At 42.2% G+C, this 18,256-nt stretch overlaps 1 protein-coding gene across 4 annotated transcripts in view; it reads right to left on the bottom strand.

The window, feature by feature from the left end:
* The window catches only part of SYNE2 (spectrin repeat containing nuclear envelope protein 2), a 179,606-nt gene that overhangs the window by 146,512 nt on the left and 14,838 nt on the right, over positions 1-18,256 (bottom strand). For all 4 annotated transcript variants that reach the window (XM_040067028.2, XM_040067029.2, XM_040067027.2 and 1 more), the window contains exons 2-6: positions 11,654-11,769; positions 1,708-1,769; positions 665-760; positions 310-387; positions 125-217 (exon numbers count right to left, since the gene is read on the bottom strand). In XM_040067028.2, the coding sequence (XP_039922962.1) occupies positions 125-217; positions 310-387; positions 665-760; positions 1,708-1,769; positions 11,654-11,732 (408 nt within the window). In that variant the 5' untranslated portion in view covers positions 11,733-11,769. The remainder of the gene's footprint in view (positions 1-124; positions 218-309; positions 388-664; positions 761-1,707; positions 1,770-11,653; positions 11,770-18,256) is intronic.

Below are 18,256 nucleotides of genomic sequence, written 5' to 3'. Positions count from 1 at the left end.
TTCCACATGTCAGAAAATAGTCTTTTGTTTACTATTAATCCATCTTATTTAGCAATCTCTAAGTCAACACATTTTTGTGTTTTTCCCCTCTACTAAAACTCTCTTACATCGCTGAAATACTTACATGAAAATGAAATATAATGGTCCAGATTAGGCCAAGCACAATGGAAGGTTTTCCTTCAATAATGTCAGCTACATGAATATTTATGAGCTTCAGCTAAGGAGGGAAAAAAAGGGATCATTGTTAACAAAGAAAATGTTCCACCAGCTAAACTGGCTTTAGTTGTGAATTTTGAAGTTAATACTCACTGATCTGCTCTTTAAAAATGTCAAAGCATTTTCTATATTACTTCTACACTGGAAGGTATTAAATCCTTTTTCCCGTGGCTGCAAACCAAAAAAAAAAAAAAACCAGGTTGTATCTTCAACTGTAAAAATTAATTTTATTCTATATTTTGATAAGGGAAGTCCGGCAACAATTCATAAATTACTTTGGATCAACTTACTTCAGCGTGTTTCAGAGTCAATGGTATAAAAATAAGTTACTTGAAACTAACTCTATGACCCCAGAGGGATGATTCATATGGTTGCACTTAAGCATATCCAGAAATCTTTGCTGGACTTGACAAAGGATTGAGGTAATATTTTTATTACTCTGTCTTACCAGATGTTGACCTGAAAGCACTTCCAACAGATCCAGAAGCAAATGTCCTTGCTGTATGTCTGTATACAGGTCTGAGACAACGTAAGGAGGGGTATGCTGCAAGATAAATTTCAATCTTTTGTCATTTTCAATTCAACACACTACAAAACATCACAGACTACTCTGCTGTTAAATAATGTCTAGCATGCTTTAATTTTTTCATTAAGCTGCAATAAAAATCCTGCATCTAAACAGCCACATCCTGTTTCTTCTAACCCATTTTTATGTTCGTGTCTTATTCCCTCCTCCTTGTCCTGCATCTGTGTTTTATAAGGGTAATTTTATGCCCCACTTTTCAAGTACTCACATTTTTCAAGGAGGTGTGGGGCAAAAGAAAAAAAAAAAAAAAACTTGAGAAAGGGAAAGCTAAACAAGGCAGTTAACTCATATTTTGAGATCTCAATCAATATTAAGTACAAATTTGAGTACAGAGCTGCATAACTAAACTTCTTTTCACCCACACAACACAAACTTATCATGAGCTCAGCAGGAAGGACCAAAACAATTTATTTATTTATTTTTTTAACCTGAGCAAGTCAGAGCCCCAGCAGATGCTGCAGGATCTGTTTTCTGAGAGCTCAAAGAGCTCCTCTACTACTATGTGGTTTGTCTTAATACTTACCAGCCACTCAGGTCATCTCATTAAACTCATGTTCTTGGATTGCATAATAGAGTAACACTTACCTAATCCCAGTAAAACCAACTGTAAACTCAGAAACTCGTAAAACCCTGAGACATGTGCCTCAATCCACCACAAGTTTTACCACATGAGTAAGGAAGAGTGACATCTGCACACAAACCACCTCATCCAAATGTCCTTGGACATGCCCCAATACAGGGCTGTTGCACTTATTAAACAAATACTTCTCGGGGCTACTTTTCCCATCCAGTGCCTAAAAAACTTGCACTAATTTTGTTTGTTCCTAAAAAATTTAATCTCTAACCAGCATATCTGAATCCAAAAAAGGCAAAAGGCATGTCTTTCCTAAAGAACCCCCATTTACCTTTGCCAATATTGAATTTATCCAGCTAGTGAAGGTTTTCTTCTGTGTAAACTCTCGCTGAACTGGGAAATAAAAAGAAAAAAGAAGATAAAGTTAATGGAAAAAATTTACCAGGTTTAATTCCTCTTTCTCAAAAAAGACACATGGCATCCACCTCAAACCTAAGGACCGTTCTTCCAGATATTAAGTTACTACTTAATATCAGTTTTTCTCAACTCTTGTTTTATAGCTGACATTTTCTTGCTTGCCGAGTGGGTACTGCAAAGACCTCTACAACCATCAAACATAACCTACAGGACGCGGAGAATAACTAAGGAAGGTTTTCTCAGAAGGGCTGCAAATACAAAGAGCAGTGTGTGCCCGTAATTCTACAGAGAAATACGTCTGCAATAGCTCTGTCCGTTCCTAAATGTTTGTCTTAGTTTGAAAGGCAGATGTCTGCTAGGGGAAGGCAGAGCCTCGCTTGGAACCGAAAATTCAAAGTCCCCCTGCCCCCGAATTATTAGAATTTTGAAAATTAAGTGGGCTCTCAGGCAAAGATATAGGGATAGGAATAACACAAACAAACAACAACTACAGCATTAACAACAAAACAGAACCATGAACCTCGAGGGGCGACTCGAGGTATCTTCCTCCTCCGAGGGAAATTCCCAGAGAAAAAGAAAGTGTAGCCCAATGCCACACTCCCGACTTTTGGCCACCTCTTTGTTTTGGTCGAGCACCTGCAAGTACCCCGCAGTTAGTCTCTTAGCAACTCATGGGAAGAAAATCTATAAGTAAAAAAAGAAACAAATCTAACCCCCAACCACGTTCCTTCAAGGACTCTCATCAGGGCTATCATCAGTACAAGATACATCTTGGAACCTGGGAAAAGCTAAAATCCATCAAGCTGGATGCAGGGTGGAGTTAGGTGATCAATGCACATCTGTAGGCGAAGCCACACAACGAGCAAACTTGGCTAACTGAAGGGCTGGAAAGAGATATGAGGCTGTCATGGGGAAACACAGCCTCTACCAGCATCCCACTGCTGGGCCCTCCCTGGGATGTACAAATTATAAATCCAGCCAAAAAGGAGCACACAGGGCGTTAATACAGGCAAGAGGAAGATGGAAGTGCTTGAACTTGTGCTGCAGCAACAACCAGTGAAGTGGGGCTCAAAGCATGACCCAGTGACACCGAGATGCAGCTCTGCTCCCAGAGCCTTCGTGGTGCCACGCAGCCAGCAGCTACCAACCAGCGGCTGTGCAGGGAGACAGGGAGCTGCTCAAGCCCATGTTTCAAAAACCAGAGTATCTGAATGGTTTCTCACACCTGCCTGTGGGCAGCAGAGATGGAGAGAAGTCCAGTTGCCCCAGAAGGTGAAGCAGAGGGTGAACAGCAGAGTCAGACCAAAGCAGCTCCCCAGACCCAGCCCTGTCAGAGCTGTGTTACCTGACTTCCCAGCCCATGCTCCCTCCTAAAAAACACTACAAGACACACCACAAAACTCACACATCCCTAAGGGCTGGAAGTCTGAACACTGGTCTCAGGTGACAGAGGTGCTGGCCCCTGAGATGATGGAGTCACATCTGCCACCAGCAGCCATCCCAAAGGCTCGTGAGAGCCAGCCTGAACACAAACTCCTTTTTATCTCCTTTTCCATAGCAGCCTTGATGGCAAGCATAGGGGCTGGCTTCCCAGAAAAGGCTTCCATGGAGAAACAAATCTGGAAGACAGGATGGGAACAGACCATCTCTTCTGCCTCTGAAAGCAAGTTCTTGCTCAAAAGATTAATTGAAAGCAAGCTTGACATTGTAAAGCAAGTGCAAGACTTCTCAGCAATAGATATGTGGATTTTGGTAGGCTGAGTAGGATGAAGGATATACCAAAAATAGCGAGCCCTTGGGGGAAAAAAAACGTTGACTGTTCTGCCCATGTTAGTGAAAATGTCACTCACAGGAAAATGTCCCACACTTTACTACACTCTGGGAATTTGCAACCACAAACCCCAGTCATGGGGTCTTTTCATAATCTAAGACAGACCAAAGGAGTTTCTGTGGAGCTTCATCAGCTCACGAAACACCGAAATTCACTTGAGGATAACCCAGGCTCCTGCTCCTCACCCCACAGGCTGCCTTCTGCCTCACTGGGTGGGTGAGCAGCAACAAAAACATTCACGTGACCTGTGTTGAGCCCAGCTTTGCATCCTGTAGTGAGGGCATCTCTCAACAGCCCTCCACTCATCTGCAGCACCACCATCCTGTCGGAGCATGAAGCAGGAGGTTTCCCCTGCTTGCTGGATTGTTTTAGGATTCTTTCTAAGCATCACAAAGGCTGCCCTCAAACGGTAAGATAAGGGCAATCTTAACGGACAAAAATGACAAGACAAAATTGGGTTTTGTTTGGAAAACAGAAAACTAAGTGCACACAAACCAAACAACGCTGCAATGCTTACGAAGAGGACAAAAATAGCGTGGAGATACTGGCTTCATGTTAGCACAGGAGCCAACCACACCCTTCGGCTGAACACCACATGGGAGCCATTCCAATTACCCAACGAGCAATTATTGAGTCTGCGCTCAGTTTTATCGGGCAGGCAAGGCTGGCATTGCTGGCACTTGAAAAGGGATGGAGAGCAAATATTGACTACTCTGCCTGACGCCAGTGACTCCTGCAGCTGCAGCTCTTGCCAAACACACACACACTACTGCTGCTGATTTGAAGAACTTGCATTTGGGCTTGGTTACAGACGGTTAGGACGAGACATTTGGCCTTGTTCTGGTTGACATCTATATTAAAATGCTTCATTACGCAATAGGGGCCAGATTCTGCAAGTGTCGATTCACGTGGGCAGCTCTCAGACAAATGTCTCACCTGATGAAAGTACAAGGTGGTTATTCCACCGCACACACGTAAGAGCACCTTAAACCCTTCACAAGCTGCCTAACGCAACCCACCGGGCTGCCTTCCAAGCAGCTGCTGCCTCGGCTCAATGTGCCTTTTTTTCCTACCCAAACAAATAGTAATAATAGAATCTCCTCCTGAATTAACAACAGAACTCCACGCTTGCCAGTATTCCCCCAGCTCGCAGTGCAGCAGTCAGGGTTTCCACGCCACACACGCTCAGTGCAGATGTGCTCCTGGCACCACGGCAGGCGGTTGTATTGCAATTTTCAGGCTGAGTGTGTTTTCCCTCCCAGGGAACCCTCCGATGCTGCTGCTCAGAGGCACTAATGATTTAATCAAGCTCTCCAATTCTTATCTCTACCACGTGGTTAATTAATACAGATTTTTATTTTTACCGGGGTGAATGGGTTCTTTGTTAGGTCTTTTTGTAGGACTCTAACTGACCTTGGTTTTCTCTTGCCCTAGTTTTCAAATGTTACTGACTAGAATAAAAAAAAGCTATAAAAAACGCCAAGCTCTGATCATTCTCTTTACTTTGGGTCAAAACTCACTAAGCTAAAAAAAGTGGATCTGAGAGGACAGAGTAAGAACCTGGTAATCTGAAAATACCCAAAATCTATCACATTTCACCCTGTGTTAACAACTCTTTAGGGAGGAATAACCCATACAAGTAATTTGTCACATAGGATAGCCAAAAATCAATACACACTGCTGGACAATGACTGTTTTATTCAGTAATGAGCCACCAACAAGTGCTACGAACCAGGCTGATCATTAGGAGCACAGAGACACAGGCAGGGACCATGTGAGTGCTGAATTCTCCCAGGAGGGAGAGGAGAGCAGCAGCACTGCCAGCCACTGTTTTACTGTCAGCTTTCCTTAAACGTGATGCAGAAAAAACAAGACTTAAAATCAGTCTACTCTCCTCTTCTGCCCTTCATGCCTCCCCTCCTGAGGTGGGGGAATGGCAGCTCCAAGGAAAGCACCATCTCCTCCTCCAGCAGAGAGCTGGGGGAAGCAAATCATGACAGAACAGACGTAGCCTGTCCATCCACACTCATCAAACGCTGTCACCAAACAGCAAAGAGGATTTCTTCTATCATGACTTGTGTATCAATGCCAGCGAACAATTTAGAACTGTATGGGTTCTTTAAAAAAAAAAAATAAAAAATTCAAGCAATCACTTTAATGAGCACAAGCCTGTCATCTTCTCATCTCTGCTTCACTGGGAGGAATTACCTCTTGTGTTACGATTTTTTTTTGTATTTTCGTTTCACCACTGAGGTCAGCTGAGGCAACATCTACAGCAGTGCACAGGGAGCTCATCAGGAGCACATCAAGAGAGCTGCTGTTCACAACACAGTGTATCCATCATGTGTGCTGGGACAAAGGTTGTGTTGGGCTCACTCCAGCCCCAATGCCCACGGACAGCCACAGCACCTTCCTTATTTCAGTGTCATTCAAAATAATCATTTCTGCACCCCCTGACAGTGCAGCAAAGTGAACAAAGGATGGGAAGCAGGAATAGCCAGGAGAGCTCCTTCAAGACAGCACTGCTGGTATGAACTAATACACCAAGCAAGTACATTCTTTAAATGCTTGGAACCATCAGAAGAACAATTAAGTACTTGCCAATCCAGGGAGAGAGTGAGCAATTAACCTCCAAGCCCTTTGTATAGTCCCTTCTACCCAGAAACAGTTTCATGTTCTGCAGACAGGAAAGCAGGGAATAGAGTTATTTCCAGCATTTATGTTCAGCAACATGGTGTTAAGCAATTAAAAACAAACTCAGAATTTTTTGTCAAGAGGGAGAAGTTTACCCAAAACCCAATGAAGATGAGGAAAATACCTCTACAGGCAGGAATAGGTCTTCTCAAATCTAAATATTACATAAATATTAACTTAATCATGACTACCACATCAGCGAAGCAAGTGGAAACTTTCTGCACTACTCCTTTCAACCTCCTTTTCTTTTTGAAAGCCAATTCCAGTTTACCATAAATGCTGCTAACTCAGGAAGTGTGTTCACACCAAGCTTTCCCCTCCTGGCTTTCTTAAACCCTTCTGCTGTTCTCGTTGTCAGGCTGCTGGAGCAGCCCTGCTCTGAACCACCACTGTCTTTGCTGCCACCACAAAGTGATGTTTAGTACTCAGGGGCATGGGCAGGTTGAGATTAAATTCTTAAAAGGTACCAAGTCACATCATTTAGCTATCAACATACCTTCAAAGATAAACGTTCAAGTGGCTTTTCTAACATTTTAAAGAAAATGAACAGTGAAGCAGGGGTCTGACTGTAGCGGCCTCACAGGTGCCTCAGGGGCTATCACTCCTTTGGCATTTTAATGCCAGTTTTTAACCAGTCATGCACCAGATAACGCCTTTAACAAATCGGAATTTACCTACCAGGGAACACTAATGCAGCTATACAATCTATTTTTTATGTTAGGCGTGTGAAGCAGACAGAAATACCCACGACTGAATTTTTTTCAAGGCAGTGTCATGTGTCAGTTGCCTCTCCAGTGCCATCAGCCCTGTCACATGCCACGAAGCCGTGCAGTTACGGGAACTGCGGAGCAGCTCCTCACCCAGGCAGCACAAACCAGCCATCAATTTCTGTGCAGCTCCTATGGGAGCCTTTTGTAAAAGTCACCCTTGTAAAATTGTAATAAACATTTAATGGACTTTTTAAATTGTTCTGGTTAAAGGAAAAAAAAGTGTAGCTGCCATAAGCAAGTGGCCCCAATAGATGAGACATACAGTTAAAACAAACAAAAAAAAAAGCTGGGTAAGAATTATTTGTTTACTTGACCTCTGGATAAATTAAGAGGGTCCCAAAAAGAAAAACTGCTTTACTCAGAAATGAGTACGACCTATTACAAGGTGCACAACAAAACCTATCCATACATATCCCCATATTTGCAATTTCACTTGAAAATAAATCATTCATAAAGGATTAGACATCGCTGCATGACAGTGTAATTCATTTTTATCCCTAAACTCTCTTCAAATACAGTTCTCTTCAAAAACTCTCTTCAGCTTTAACAACCACATTCCTAGATTATCATCCTTTGGGTTGCAGTAATAAACATTAACACACACACAGATTAATAAGTGGAGCCAAAAATTAGGACCCCTGCAGTTAATTAACCAGTGAAAGAGTAAGTACATGTCCCAAACTCCAAGAGCTAAAACACACTCTCTTGTGCTTGAATTAGCTCAGCAAGCATGAAAAGAAAAGGGAAAACAGAGTTCTGTGCAGGCTTGGTGGGAGGAAGTGCCACACATGGGGTCTGTTTGCTATCCCAGGGAAGACAGGGGAAGGATTTGTCCACGGGACAGAAAAACGAGGTTGAATCCTCCCACAGGTAAAGAGATTTACATTCCATAATCAAAAAATAACCCGTTTCAGAGTGCCACAACCCCTGCAGAGCTCCTGCTGCAGCCACCCATCCGCGAGCAGCCGCGCACTCCCCTCGCTGCAATCCCGCACTCCTGCTCAGCAGCAAAGCACGGCTCCATCTCCAACAGCTCCCAAAGCAGTGCCAGGAAGCCCTTCTCTTACCAAGCAGGTGACATGCCTCATCTCAAGCAGCCAAAGGCAAATCTGGATGCTGAGTGTGCCACAATTCACAGAATGTCGAGCAGCAGGCTGGACCCCTCTCTGGGACCAGCCCCTGATGCAGTGATGGGAGGGAAACACAGGAGGAGGAGACAGGGCAAGGATCCTGCTTTATTCCTCCCATGCTCATTGCCAGCCAAGCCCTGAGCTCCTGCCTGCCCCATTGCTACACCAAAAGGGACTTTAGGTTTCAAAGATGGCTTGCAGTGCAATGAAGCATCTCCCTATCAAGCATCTTCTGTTCACCATAATTTTTGCAGATTGCCTGGCAAGAGAAATCCTTCCCTTAAGTATTCCCCCACTGGATATAGCCATAACAGGTCCAGCTCCAGGCTTTGCACCGGCACTTTTCCATGGCTGTGCAAGGACACAAAGCAATCCTGCAGCTGCTGTAAGTTGTGCTGCATCAGAAAACTGCAGCAGAGAGGTGCTGAAGGAAAGGCCCCAGATAAACTGACCTTAATCTGAGTAAATTTTATTATAAAATCTGGGACAGAGGGAAGGGAAAAAAAGAAAATAAAAGAACCCTGCCAATCCCTGTCATCATGCATTTTCATAGCAATTTCCATTTTCTTGGCAGGGAGGGAAGGGGTCATCCCATCTGGATATCAGCTTGAAAACTGGTAAAGGTTAAAGAGCAATACATAAATCTGAAAAGATCCATACATAAGGGTAAATATTCTTGAAGCCTTTAACTTCAGCCTCCTGACTTTGTGACCAGCTTTACCATTTGAAAGTGCCTGGAGACGGGGGCATTAGAAAACATACTGCTTTCATTTCTTCATCTATTTTCTTTGTGTTTTTCAAGCTTCATTAAGTCTCCTTAAAGTAATTCGCTGACAAGGAAGATGCGCTGAGAACAAAGTTACACTCTCACCTATTTTCCAGTGGCATCTTCTAGGCCAAACACTATTCAGGAAAGTGAATGTTCACCCCTGAACACTCTTCTACCTAAAACCCCACTAACAAGGTTTTACACTATTAACCAACTAGCCATAAATTAATAGGAATTCTATAATAATTAGAACTACTAAGTAGTAAGCTCTCCATTAGTAACTTAAAGGAGATTGTTCTTTTCCTTCTTTTTCTTTCCAAAAGTGCTGTCCTCACAGAAGACTGTACCTTAAATAACAGTTAAACATACCTAAAATAACATACTACACATGGTAGGGAAGGAAAAAAAAATAAAGCTAATGATTTTGTTACACTTTTTTAGCCTAAACTTCACAAAGTTATATGACCAATCCAACTGACACGTTAAGTTGATTTTGCCCTAATTAACCAGGCTAGACAAGCGCTCTATCCCTATGGGATGCCTTTCAGGAATAATGGAAGGTTGGATCACAAAGAATTAAAAAGTAGATTAAAATATATCTAGACTACATCCAGACTAGATCTCACTCCTGCTTTTTCCTTTATGCACGTCTCCTGTTATGCTGTGTACTATACAATGCTGGACATTTTCTTTGAAGCTACATCCCAGCAATTTGAAAAAGGAGATCATAACAAGTTTTACATCCATCTGCAGTCACACAAAATGTAAGCTGCTTTTCTGATAGTTATAAGCAGAGCTACTCCTTGAATCCAAAATTTCTCTAATACTTCCCCAGGTGGACCTGAGGATTCAAAGCAATCAATGTTGCTGGCTGCTTCGCAAATCTCATCTCAAGATTCCTATTAATGGGAAAACCTGTTTCCTTGAGCGACCCTATTCTTCTTATTTGGCCTTTGCTACCACAGATGTGTGAGCAGAGCTGCTAATGGTCCCTATATGTCACGTCAGGGAGCGTGTCTTCAGCGCTTCCTCACAGCTGTATTGCCATTTGCTTGTTTGACCCTGAGCAGATGCTGCAGCGCCACAGCTCCACACACAAAATGTGTCAGTACCATTTGTTGTGTCTTCAGTCATTACAAAAAATTGCTCCTGTCACTTCTAAGGGATGTCTCTAGATGCTTTACAACAGCCAGGCACAGGCAGCTCGGGCATGAGATTTGCAGTGTGTTCATTTCAGCATAATGTAAGAGCTCCATTTCTTACAGCGAAGAAATACATTTCAATTTCGCTAAGCAGGGCTCCTTCAATGAGATATTGACCAAAAAACTGAATTGTTATTCGACACAAACACCAACCTGACTTTTCAGGAAAAAAAAAAAAGAATTTGAAAGTAAAACCCTGTCCTAAAAATGGCATGTAACTTCAAATCTGCCTTCAAGGTTAGAGAGTGTTTTCCAAATCTGTTCACAACAGCAGCCATCTCAGCCTTTCTACCCAAGGCTGAGTGTGACTGGCACAACAAATGTGTGCCTGACAAGCTGTGCTTGGTGCAGAAGTCAGACTAGCTCCTGTCTGCTACAAGCTTTTGCTTGTTCTCCTGAAAATGCAATACTGAAGCAAAACGGAAGAAAATGCACCATTAAAGATGCTTGGCTTTAGACCACTATTAACACTCACTCCTCAAAACACATGGCTTCAACGACAGTATTAGTGCAAATATGGATCACAGAAGTGACTTGACAGAATATTCTTTTGCACCATCTGTTTTCAACATATTTGCTCTCAACCAAGCAGCATAGAAATTTCATTTGCAAGGGAGTTAAAAGGAAATAGCTCTGTGGAAACAGGAGTTAGCCCATCCGTTCCAGGATAACCAGGCTCTAAACACATCAAAACCAAGCTTTTCAGCAGGGCTAGTCCTGCTGCCTGGAATGAATATGTTCACAGCAAAGTCAACCTTCACAGAAAATTCTTATAGAAGGAAATTCACCATGTGAGTAAGGAAAATCCAAAAGTTCTGAGAGGCCAGGTCAGATGCACTCATCATCATTTAACTGTCCAGGTAGCTGCCATTAAACTGAAATAATTAAAAATCACCACTGAGTGCTTCTGTAACAAGTTGTAACACCTGAAAAGTAAGAACCAAAGACTTGACTCATAAGAAATTTGTTTAGAAGCCACAAAAATTATCGCCACTTGCAGGGGATATAGTAATTAAAAACAGAAGAACAAATAAAATAAAATGTGTAATCAATATCTTCATTAAGACAACTCAATGCAACTACCTAATTGTCAGCAAATTGAAAACAGGGAAACTAATGAACTGGCCTGTTTTCATGCTGCTGGTTCTTTTGAAAACAGTTTACACCAACATGTAGTCTGAGTAACAAAGCATAAGAACCAGTGAGCACATCAGTACCAAAAAAGGCAACTGATCTGAAAATATCACCAGAAAGTACTCGAAGAGCTTATCTGGCATTTCCCTGCTGAAGCCTCTCTCCTGAAACACAGAAACATCTGCAAAAAAGCACAGACATGAACTAACTACACTCACCATAACCCCAGTTTAAACAGGTTTCTCAGAATTCCCTCCAACTTGCACACACAGCCACAGAATTTTGACAAAAATCTAAATTAAAAAGGCACGGAAAATTTCAGTGACTTACCTTGCAGCGTTAGATGGAGATCATCTATTTCAGAGGAAGCCTGCTCCTCTGTTGATGCAGATGACTGCTGTGATGCCATATTGAATTCTATGGAGAGTCTTTAATCAATTTCCAAACTGAAATTATACCAAAAAAAAGGGAAAAAAGAAAAAGAGAAATCAGTACAGTTTTACAGAAAAACTGATGACGCTCAATGATGATGTGGCACCAAGATATGCATTTTGTTTTGGGTTTTCTTCCCTTGATCAGTTGTTTCCTTTGTCTATACGGAATAAAGTGGCTGCTCCTACTGCAGGAACCCCAGCTTTGGTCCTCTGACTTTTTTTTAACAGTGGCCAGCAGCATTCCACAATACAAACCGGGATCCCAGCGGGTCTTGCCACGAAAACGAAAGCACCAGGATCAGGAAAATTCAAATACTGTATTTTCTTTGAGAAAGCCAAGGTGACAAAAGCTTACAGTGCCTTCTGCAGACTGGTAGCTCCTAAACTTCATTTTTTTAATCCTTGTACCTTTCAGATCTCCCATCCTGCCTGGATAATTGCTGCAGAATGGAAACAATTCAGGCAGAATATGCAAAGATTAAGGTGAAATGAAAAAGTAGCAGCTATCACATGAGAATCAACACAACTGCTGTCTCTGTCTGATACTTTTGTTACTCTTCAACCCCCATGAAGAAGTCTCTTTTTCCAACTCCTCCATTTTCCTCTCCCTGGATACCTCCCCTATCTCTAATGCAACTTTAGAAAACAAGTTGCTCTATCTTCTTTTAAAAACTACAAGTGCTCCTCATTCTGCGGTATTGTTCAATTTGCCACTGTAGGAAGAACAGGATGCTTTAGAGATTTCTTTTCATCAAAACCACATAAGTTAAACAAGTTCCAAAAGAAATTAAGCTGAAAATTAAATTAGGGCTCACTCTCAAACAAGCTTTGTTACCTACACAACTGTAACCTTTTCACCAGAAACACAAGGATTTCCACACCATGTATTAACAACTCATCCACCAAGTATATGTCAAAATAAAGGGCGTAAGTAGATGAGTCAGAAAATACAACATTAAGGAATGCCAAAGAAACTCTTACATCCATTCCCTTGTGCACATGAATCATGAGGCAGCCTTTGTTTACTCCACTCATACTATTTTTTCTCACTTTCTGTCTCCTTCACTGAGAAAGGAGAGCATGCATTCCACGAGGAGCTCTTCAATATTTTTACTTTCCTCACCCTGAACAATGTGTGTCCCTGTGCTTCATCCGAGAGCTGCTCTGATGACAGGATTATTGAGTCCCTCACAAGATTTTCTGTGGCACTCACCACCCCAGCATCTGAACACCTCACAAACGTCAATCAATTCACATTTACAGCACCAACATGAGACCAAGGGTTATTGCCCACATTTAGAATCACAGCATGCTCTGGGCTGGAAGTGACCATCAGTCCAACCCCTCCTGCCATGGGACATCACTTTACTGATGATAAGCAAAGGCCAGACAGAGAGAAAAAAGGCAACCAAACAAGCCTCTGGAATTCCAGAGAAATAGATATGAGCTCATACGGCTGAAGCCCTGATTCCCACTCTTGCAGTGACCATGCAGCACTTCTGCAAGTCACCAAAAACTTACAGCTGCAGCTCGAGGCACCAAATCTGAGCAAGGAGAGCTCTAGCTGGAGCAGGTGAAGGTCAGACCTATCTGGACAATCAAAACCCTGATATTTCCCAAGAGTTTGGCTCGCTTAGCAAGCCAAAATAGAAGGAAAAGGACTAATTTGATCTTTGGCTGGCACAAGAATATGATGATATAAGCAAACCAAGCTTTGAGGTTAGGATGGAAATCACAAGGTATCTAAATTAGCTAAGAAAGCCAACAAAATGTTGGGCAGCACAAACAAGGCACCAGCAGAAACAGAGAAGTCATTATCCCATTCTGCTCAGCACTTGTCAGGACACCTGGAATACTGGGCGCAGTTTGGGACCACAGTGTACAAAATATTATGTGGACAGGCTGGAGAGAGAAGAGCACAAAGATGGCCAAAAGAATGGGGAGCCTGTATGGGGAAATGGCTGAGAAAATTTGGTTTGGTGAGCCTTAAGAAAAGAAGGCTGAGGGGAGACCTTATTACCTTGTTCCAGTATTTGAAGGATGTCCACAGAGAGGATGGAAACTCACTTTTTACAAGGAGTCACAAGGAAAACACAAGGGGCAGTAGTACAAGTTACTGCTAGAGAGATTTTGATTAAACACAAGAGGAAAATTTTTTCATAGAACAATCACTCATTGGATTGATCTCCCCAGGGAAGTGTTGGATTCGACAACATTGGCACTGCTATGATTTGACAGGGCAGGATGCTGTGCCATCTTGCCTGGACCATGCTTTTAGCACAAAATATTGGACAAGATGGTACTTGAAGTACCTTCCAACCTGGAATTCTGTAATAAATACTGGGCTCTTACAGGAACTGAGGATGGGCAATGGCTGAGCAAGAATCCAGGGCTCACAGCTATGCTGTCTATGCCCAAGGCAAGGAAATCTTTCCTGGGAAACTCCCTTCTTTTTTCTCTCAAGGTTAAACAATACAAACCCAAAGTCTGAAAATGCAAAACATAAGATGGCCTTAATATTTTTTGGGTATAACTAAATCTTGAAATTGTTTTTTTGATCATCACCTTGAAGATGATGACAAATGGCCCGAGTGGGAAGTATGTAAGCAAGCTCCCAAACAATGGAAACTTACATATCTGTTCAACTTCAAAGCATCCACATTTGAGATGATGACATGGGCAGAGCCAATTTATGTTCAACTAACTTGTATGATGCTAGAGTCACTGGGACCACAGTCCAGAGAAAGGGAGCAGGATTTGGCATTAAAATTCCATTATAGTAACAGGAAAGTATGCAAGAGCCATGAACAACTGTGATGGACATTTCATAAACAATACAAAATATATTTTTAACCTTTCTATGGCTGTTCCTCCTCCGTCCCCAACCCTTGCCAGCTACAGCAACAACACAGCACCCTGTCTCCTTTTATGTGCTTGCACTGCACTTCATGTGATGGGACCCCAATCTCAAGTTCAGATCTCCAAGCAGTAAAGTAGTTAAAGCTAATAAAACTTCCAGGATTTCAAAGCAGAAAGTATATTAAGGTCTAAAGCAGAAATAAACTTTAATTGTTACTTAATTTAATTAACTTAAATTACAGCAAATGATCATAGAACACATGTAAGTAAAAAAAAAGGCATATGCTCTTATATTCTTTTAAAGTCAACTTATGGCCTCCTTCCCAAAAGGATGGGAAATTTTAAACTTTTTTCTTTAAACACAGACATCCACTCAACAAATCCATAGTGCACGTTATGAAGACATACAGCTAATACCAGGTAAATTTATATCAAAGCAGATATGTCCCTTAAACCCTCAATTCACCGTCCAACACAGCAGCTGCATTTTGCCCTGCCCCAACAGAAGACTCCACAGCTGCTTTGAAGGGGAGACACAAACACAGTCTTGGAGGACACACCTGCAAGGATTAGTCTTCTTTAAAAGGTACAAGGTACAGATTGTCTGAGAAGGGATTATACAGGGACAATATGCCCGCTTTGTCCTCCTCCCTGCCCCAAATTTCATTCAAATGCAGCATTATCAACTGTTACTATACCATTACAGCCTCTGAGGAGTCTAAAACAATCAAGCTCTGAACTAAAACCACCAACCAGCAATGGTTTTCATTGGCAGTAGGAAGGATCATCTTTTCTACTTCACATTTAAGTCAGTTACTTTGTTTTGTAACAACTCAATGAACTGCAGAGAGCTAAACCAATCCCTTCCTCTCCAAGAAATGCTGGACAACTAGGAAATACATACCCATAGTGTTGAAAAATAAATCAAGTACTTTCAAACCACACTTTGTCAGTGGGGATAAAAACAAAGGTGAAAGGAATTACCTTGTCTTTCCCTCTCTCTGGAGAGCCTAGCATCAATGTAGGAAAGCATTAACTGCTTACACCTTGGCATAGCCTCTGAAGTAGAGTCAAAGAGGCAGCTCCAGGCACACTGGGATATTATTTCCAGTGGATTCATTTCCTGTGGATTAATTTACGTGAATTGCACCAGAGCTGTTCTGCAAGCTCGTCTTTTCTTCAACACAGGGTAAGTCTTCCAAGAAAGGCGCCATCAGCAATGTCCTCCTGGAGAAGAAAGCTTTCCATGGTGTTCTCCAAAGGGGCAAATTCTTAGCCACCTGGGTTCAATCCACAGCTCAAATGGTTAAACCATCAATAAAGGTTTTCCCTGTGATGAGGACACTCCTTAGACTCAAACCCTTCTTCCCGTACCTCTCTAGCTATTTCCACAACAGGCACCTAAAAACACTGGTGGAAATTGTATCAGCACAGTTGTATTACAGTACTTCTACTGTTATTTCCCTTCCTCTACCAAATTCAGGTGACAAATCCTGGGCATTAACATACACACATAGGTACACTGATAAGAGAGAAACCTAAGAGCAAGTAGCAGACTGCAAATCTCAAGGAACTAACCAGAAAATAATCATACCCAGGCTTTACATTCCATTATCATAAGAATAGACAACACTGATTTAAATACCTTGTCTCCAGTGAGGCTTAAGTCCTAATGAGACCTAAGAGATGCTTTTCTTAAGCAGGGTCTTTATAAGGACACTCTTGTCTCAGAAGAAAGGGTGAAAAAAGTTTCAGATGGATTTAGAGGATTCATTAGAAAGGATTTCACAGCCTTAACATTAGTTCAGATCAGGGTGGTTTGCAAACCTTGGCTTTCAGCTGCCCGAAGTGCTGCAGATAGTAGGATTCCATCGCATGGAAAACCCGGCAGTTACACAGCACTCTCCTTAGGGTTAAACCACTGCCATCTTCAAAAAACAATGCATGTAACTACAGCTAAAACAGCAAATGGGTATTCCATCAATTAATTTGAAGCCACCTCTACGAAGCAGCTGTGCACAGTATTCAGGAAGCAAGGTAAACTAGTCGGTGTGACTCCCACCCTGTCCCAGCTATAAGTGTTTTCAGCCCCAGAGCTCACAGCCAACTTGTGCACGTCCCTGCACAGATGTACCCTCATGGCCTTCCCCAGGGTCCAATCTTGAAAAATCATATGCCATGAAATTAGCTCAGTTTTGCACCCCTTAAAGCTGAAAGCAGCACATACCTTGCAAACAAGCCCAGCTAGAGGTAACTGAATATTATAACCCACTGTTAGTAAATGCCTGCTTCATTGGTTTTGCCTTTGGAGATCCATGCCCCATACTTTCCCAATTATGTTGGCTACATGCTTTCCACGGGTGTTGCAATAGGAATTGCAGACATCTTTTCATGGCATCTCCAACCGCTTGTTTTCACTTTTCCTCCTTTGAAGTGCCACTGATTATTTATGACCCACAAAGGGACTCAAAGACCTGCCCTCCACAGAGGCCTCTCCATGTAAACTGAAGTCTGTTCCTAGCAACAGATTATTATTACTCATGCACTGAGCCAAGCCAACATCATGAACAGAAACAGCAGATTTTTATCTTTGGTGAACCAATCCAAAGGAAGTAGAGCTTCACAATGCTGACCAACTGAAGACCCTTTCCTTTTTGACTATTAACAAAGATCTCTGTTTATTTTAGATTCAGAAAGAAGCAGCATTCAGAGGTGTGAGTCTTGAGCCTTGCAAAGTGTTTCTGAGCCACTTTTTTTTGGTAAGCTATCTTCCTGTAAGTTTGACAGAGCCTCCCTAAAGGCAAATTGTTGGCATCCAAATCATGACCCCATGACCTAAATAATTATCACAGGAAACCCCACAGCAAGTTGGTTTGGTTTTCAGTCTTTTATAATATTTTCTTTTCCCATCACTTCTCATGTACTCTGTTAAGCCTGAGAAGTTCACATAGCACTTCAGTTTGATGGTCCTGCTTTCTCCTCAAAACTTCACTTACATGGTTTCACCATGTTTTCACTCGGTGGTGGGGAAAAAGATCTGCTTAAAGAATGCATTTTCTATCATCTTTGCATTTAAACACTTTTTTTTTTAAGATCCTACTCCAAACTGAAGTTCACCACCCTTAAAGGGCTTGCCAACATCGCTCTTCTGGGCCATCTCAGATTGTACCACACTCCCAGCTGGAATGTTATCACACAGGAAACATGCTGACCCCCCTCCCTTCAAAGCCAGATACTCAGGAGGCAAAAATCAGGACAGCATCATTGACAGATCTACCTTGACTTCCCCTCTTGAGGAACTGACAACTTCTCTATGTCTGGCAGAAAAAGAATTAATTGTCATTATCCAGTATGCAATAATGACATATTCTCTGTGCTTCCCTGGAGGAAGAAAAGTGCTTCCATTAGGTTTCCATCCCTTTGAAGGTGATACAGAAAAGAGGCTATAGCCTCCTGATCCTACATAACACCCAACAGCAGTCAGATGGGTATCAGCCAGTCTTTTAATACGTGGTATTAGTGCATGTGGAATCAGAGAGACTCTGCACTGCCTGGGCTGAAATTGAAATAAGCGTGGCCTTGGATACTCCGGTGCTATCAGGAGATGAAGGAATCAAAAAGAGAAAAGCTTGGAAAAGAA

The sequence above is a fragment of the Hirundo rustica genome, chromosome 6 (genome assembly GCF_015227805.2).
Source record: "Hirundo rustica isolate bHirRus1 chromosome 6, bHirRus1.pri.v3, whole genome shotgun sequence".
Classification (NCBI taxonomy): Eukaryota; Metazoa; Chordata; class Aves; order Passeriformes; family Hirundinidae; genus Hirundo; species Hirundo rustica.
This window is presented reverse-complemented; position numbering and strand designations above follow the sequence as displayed.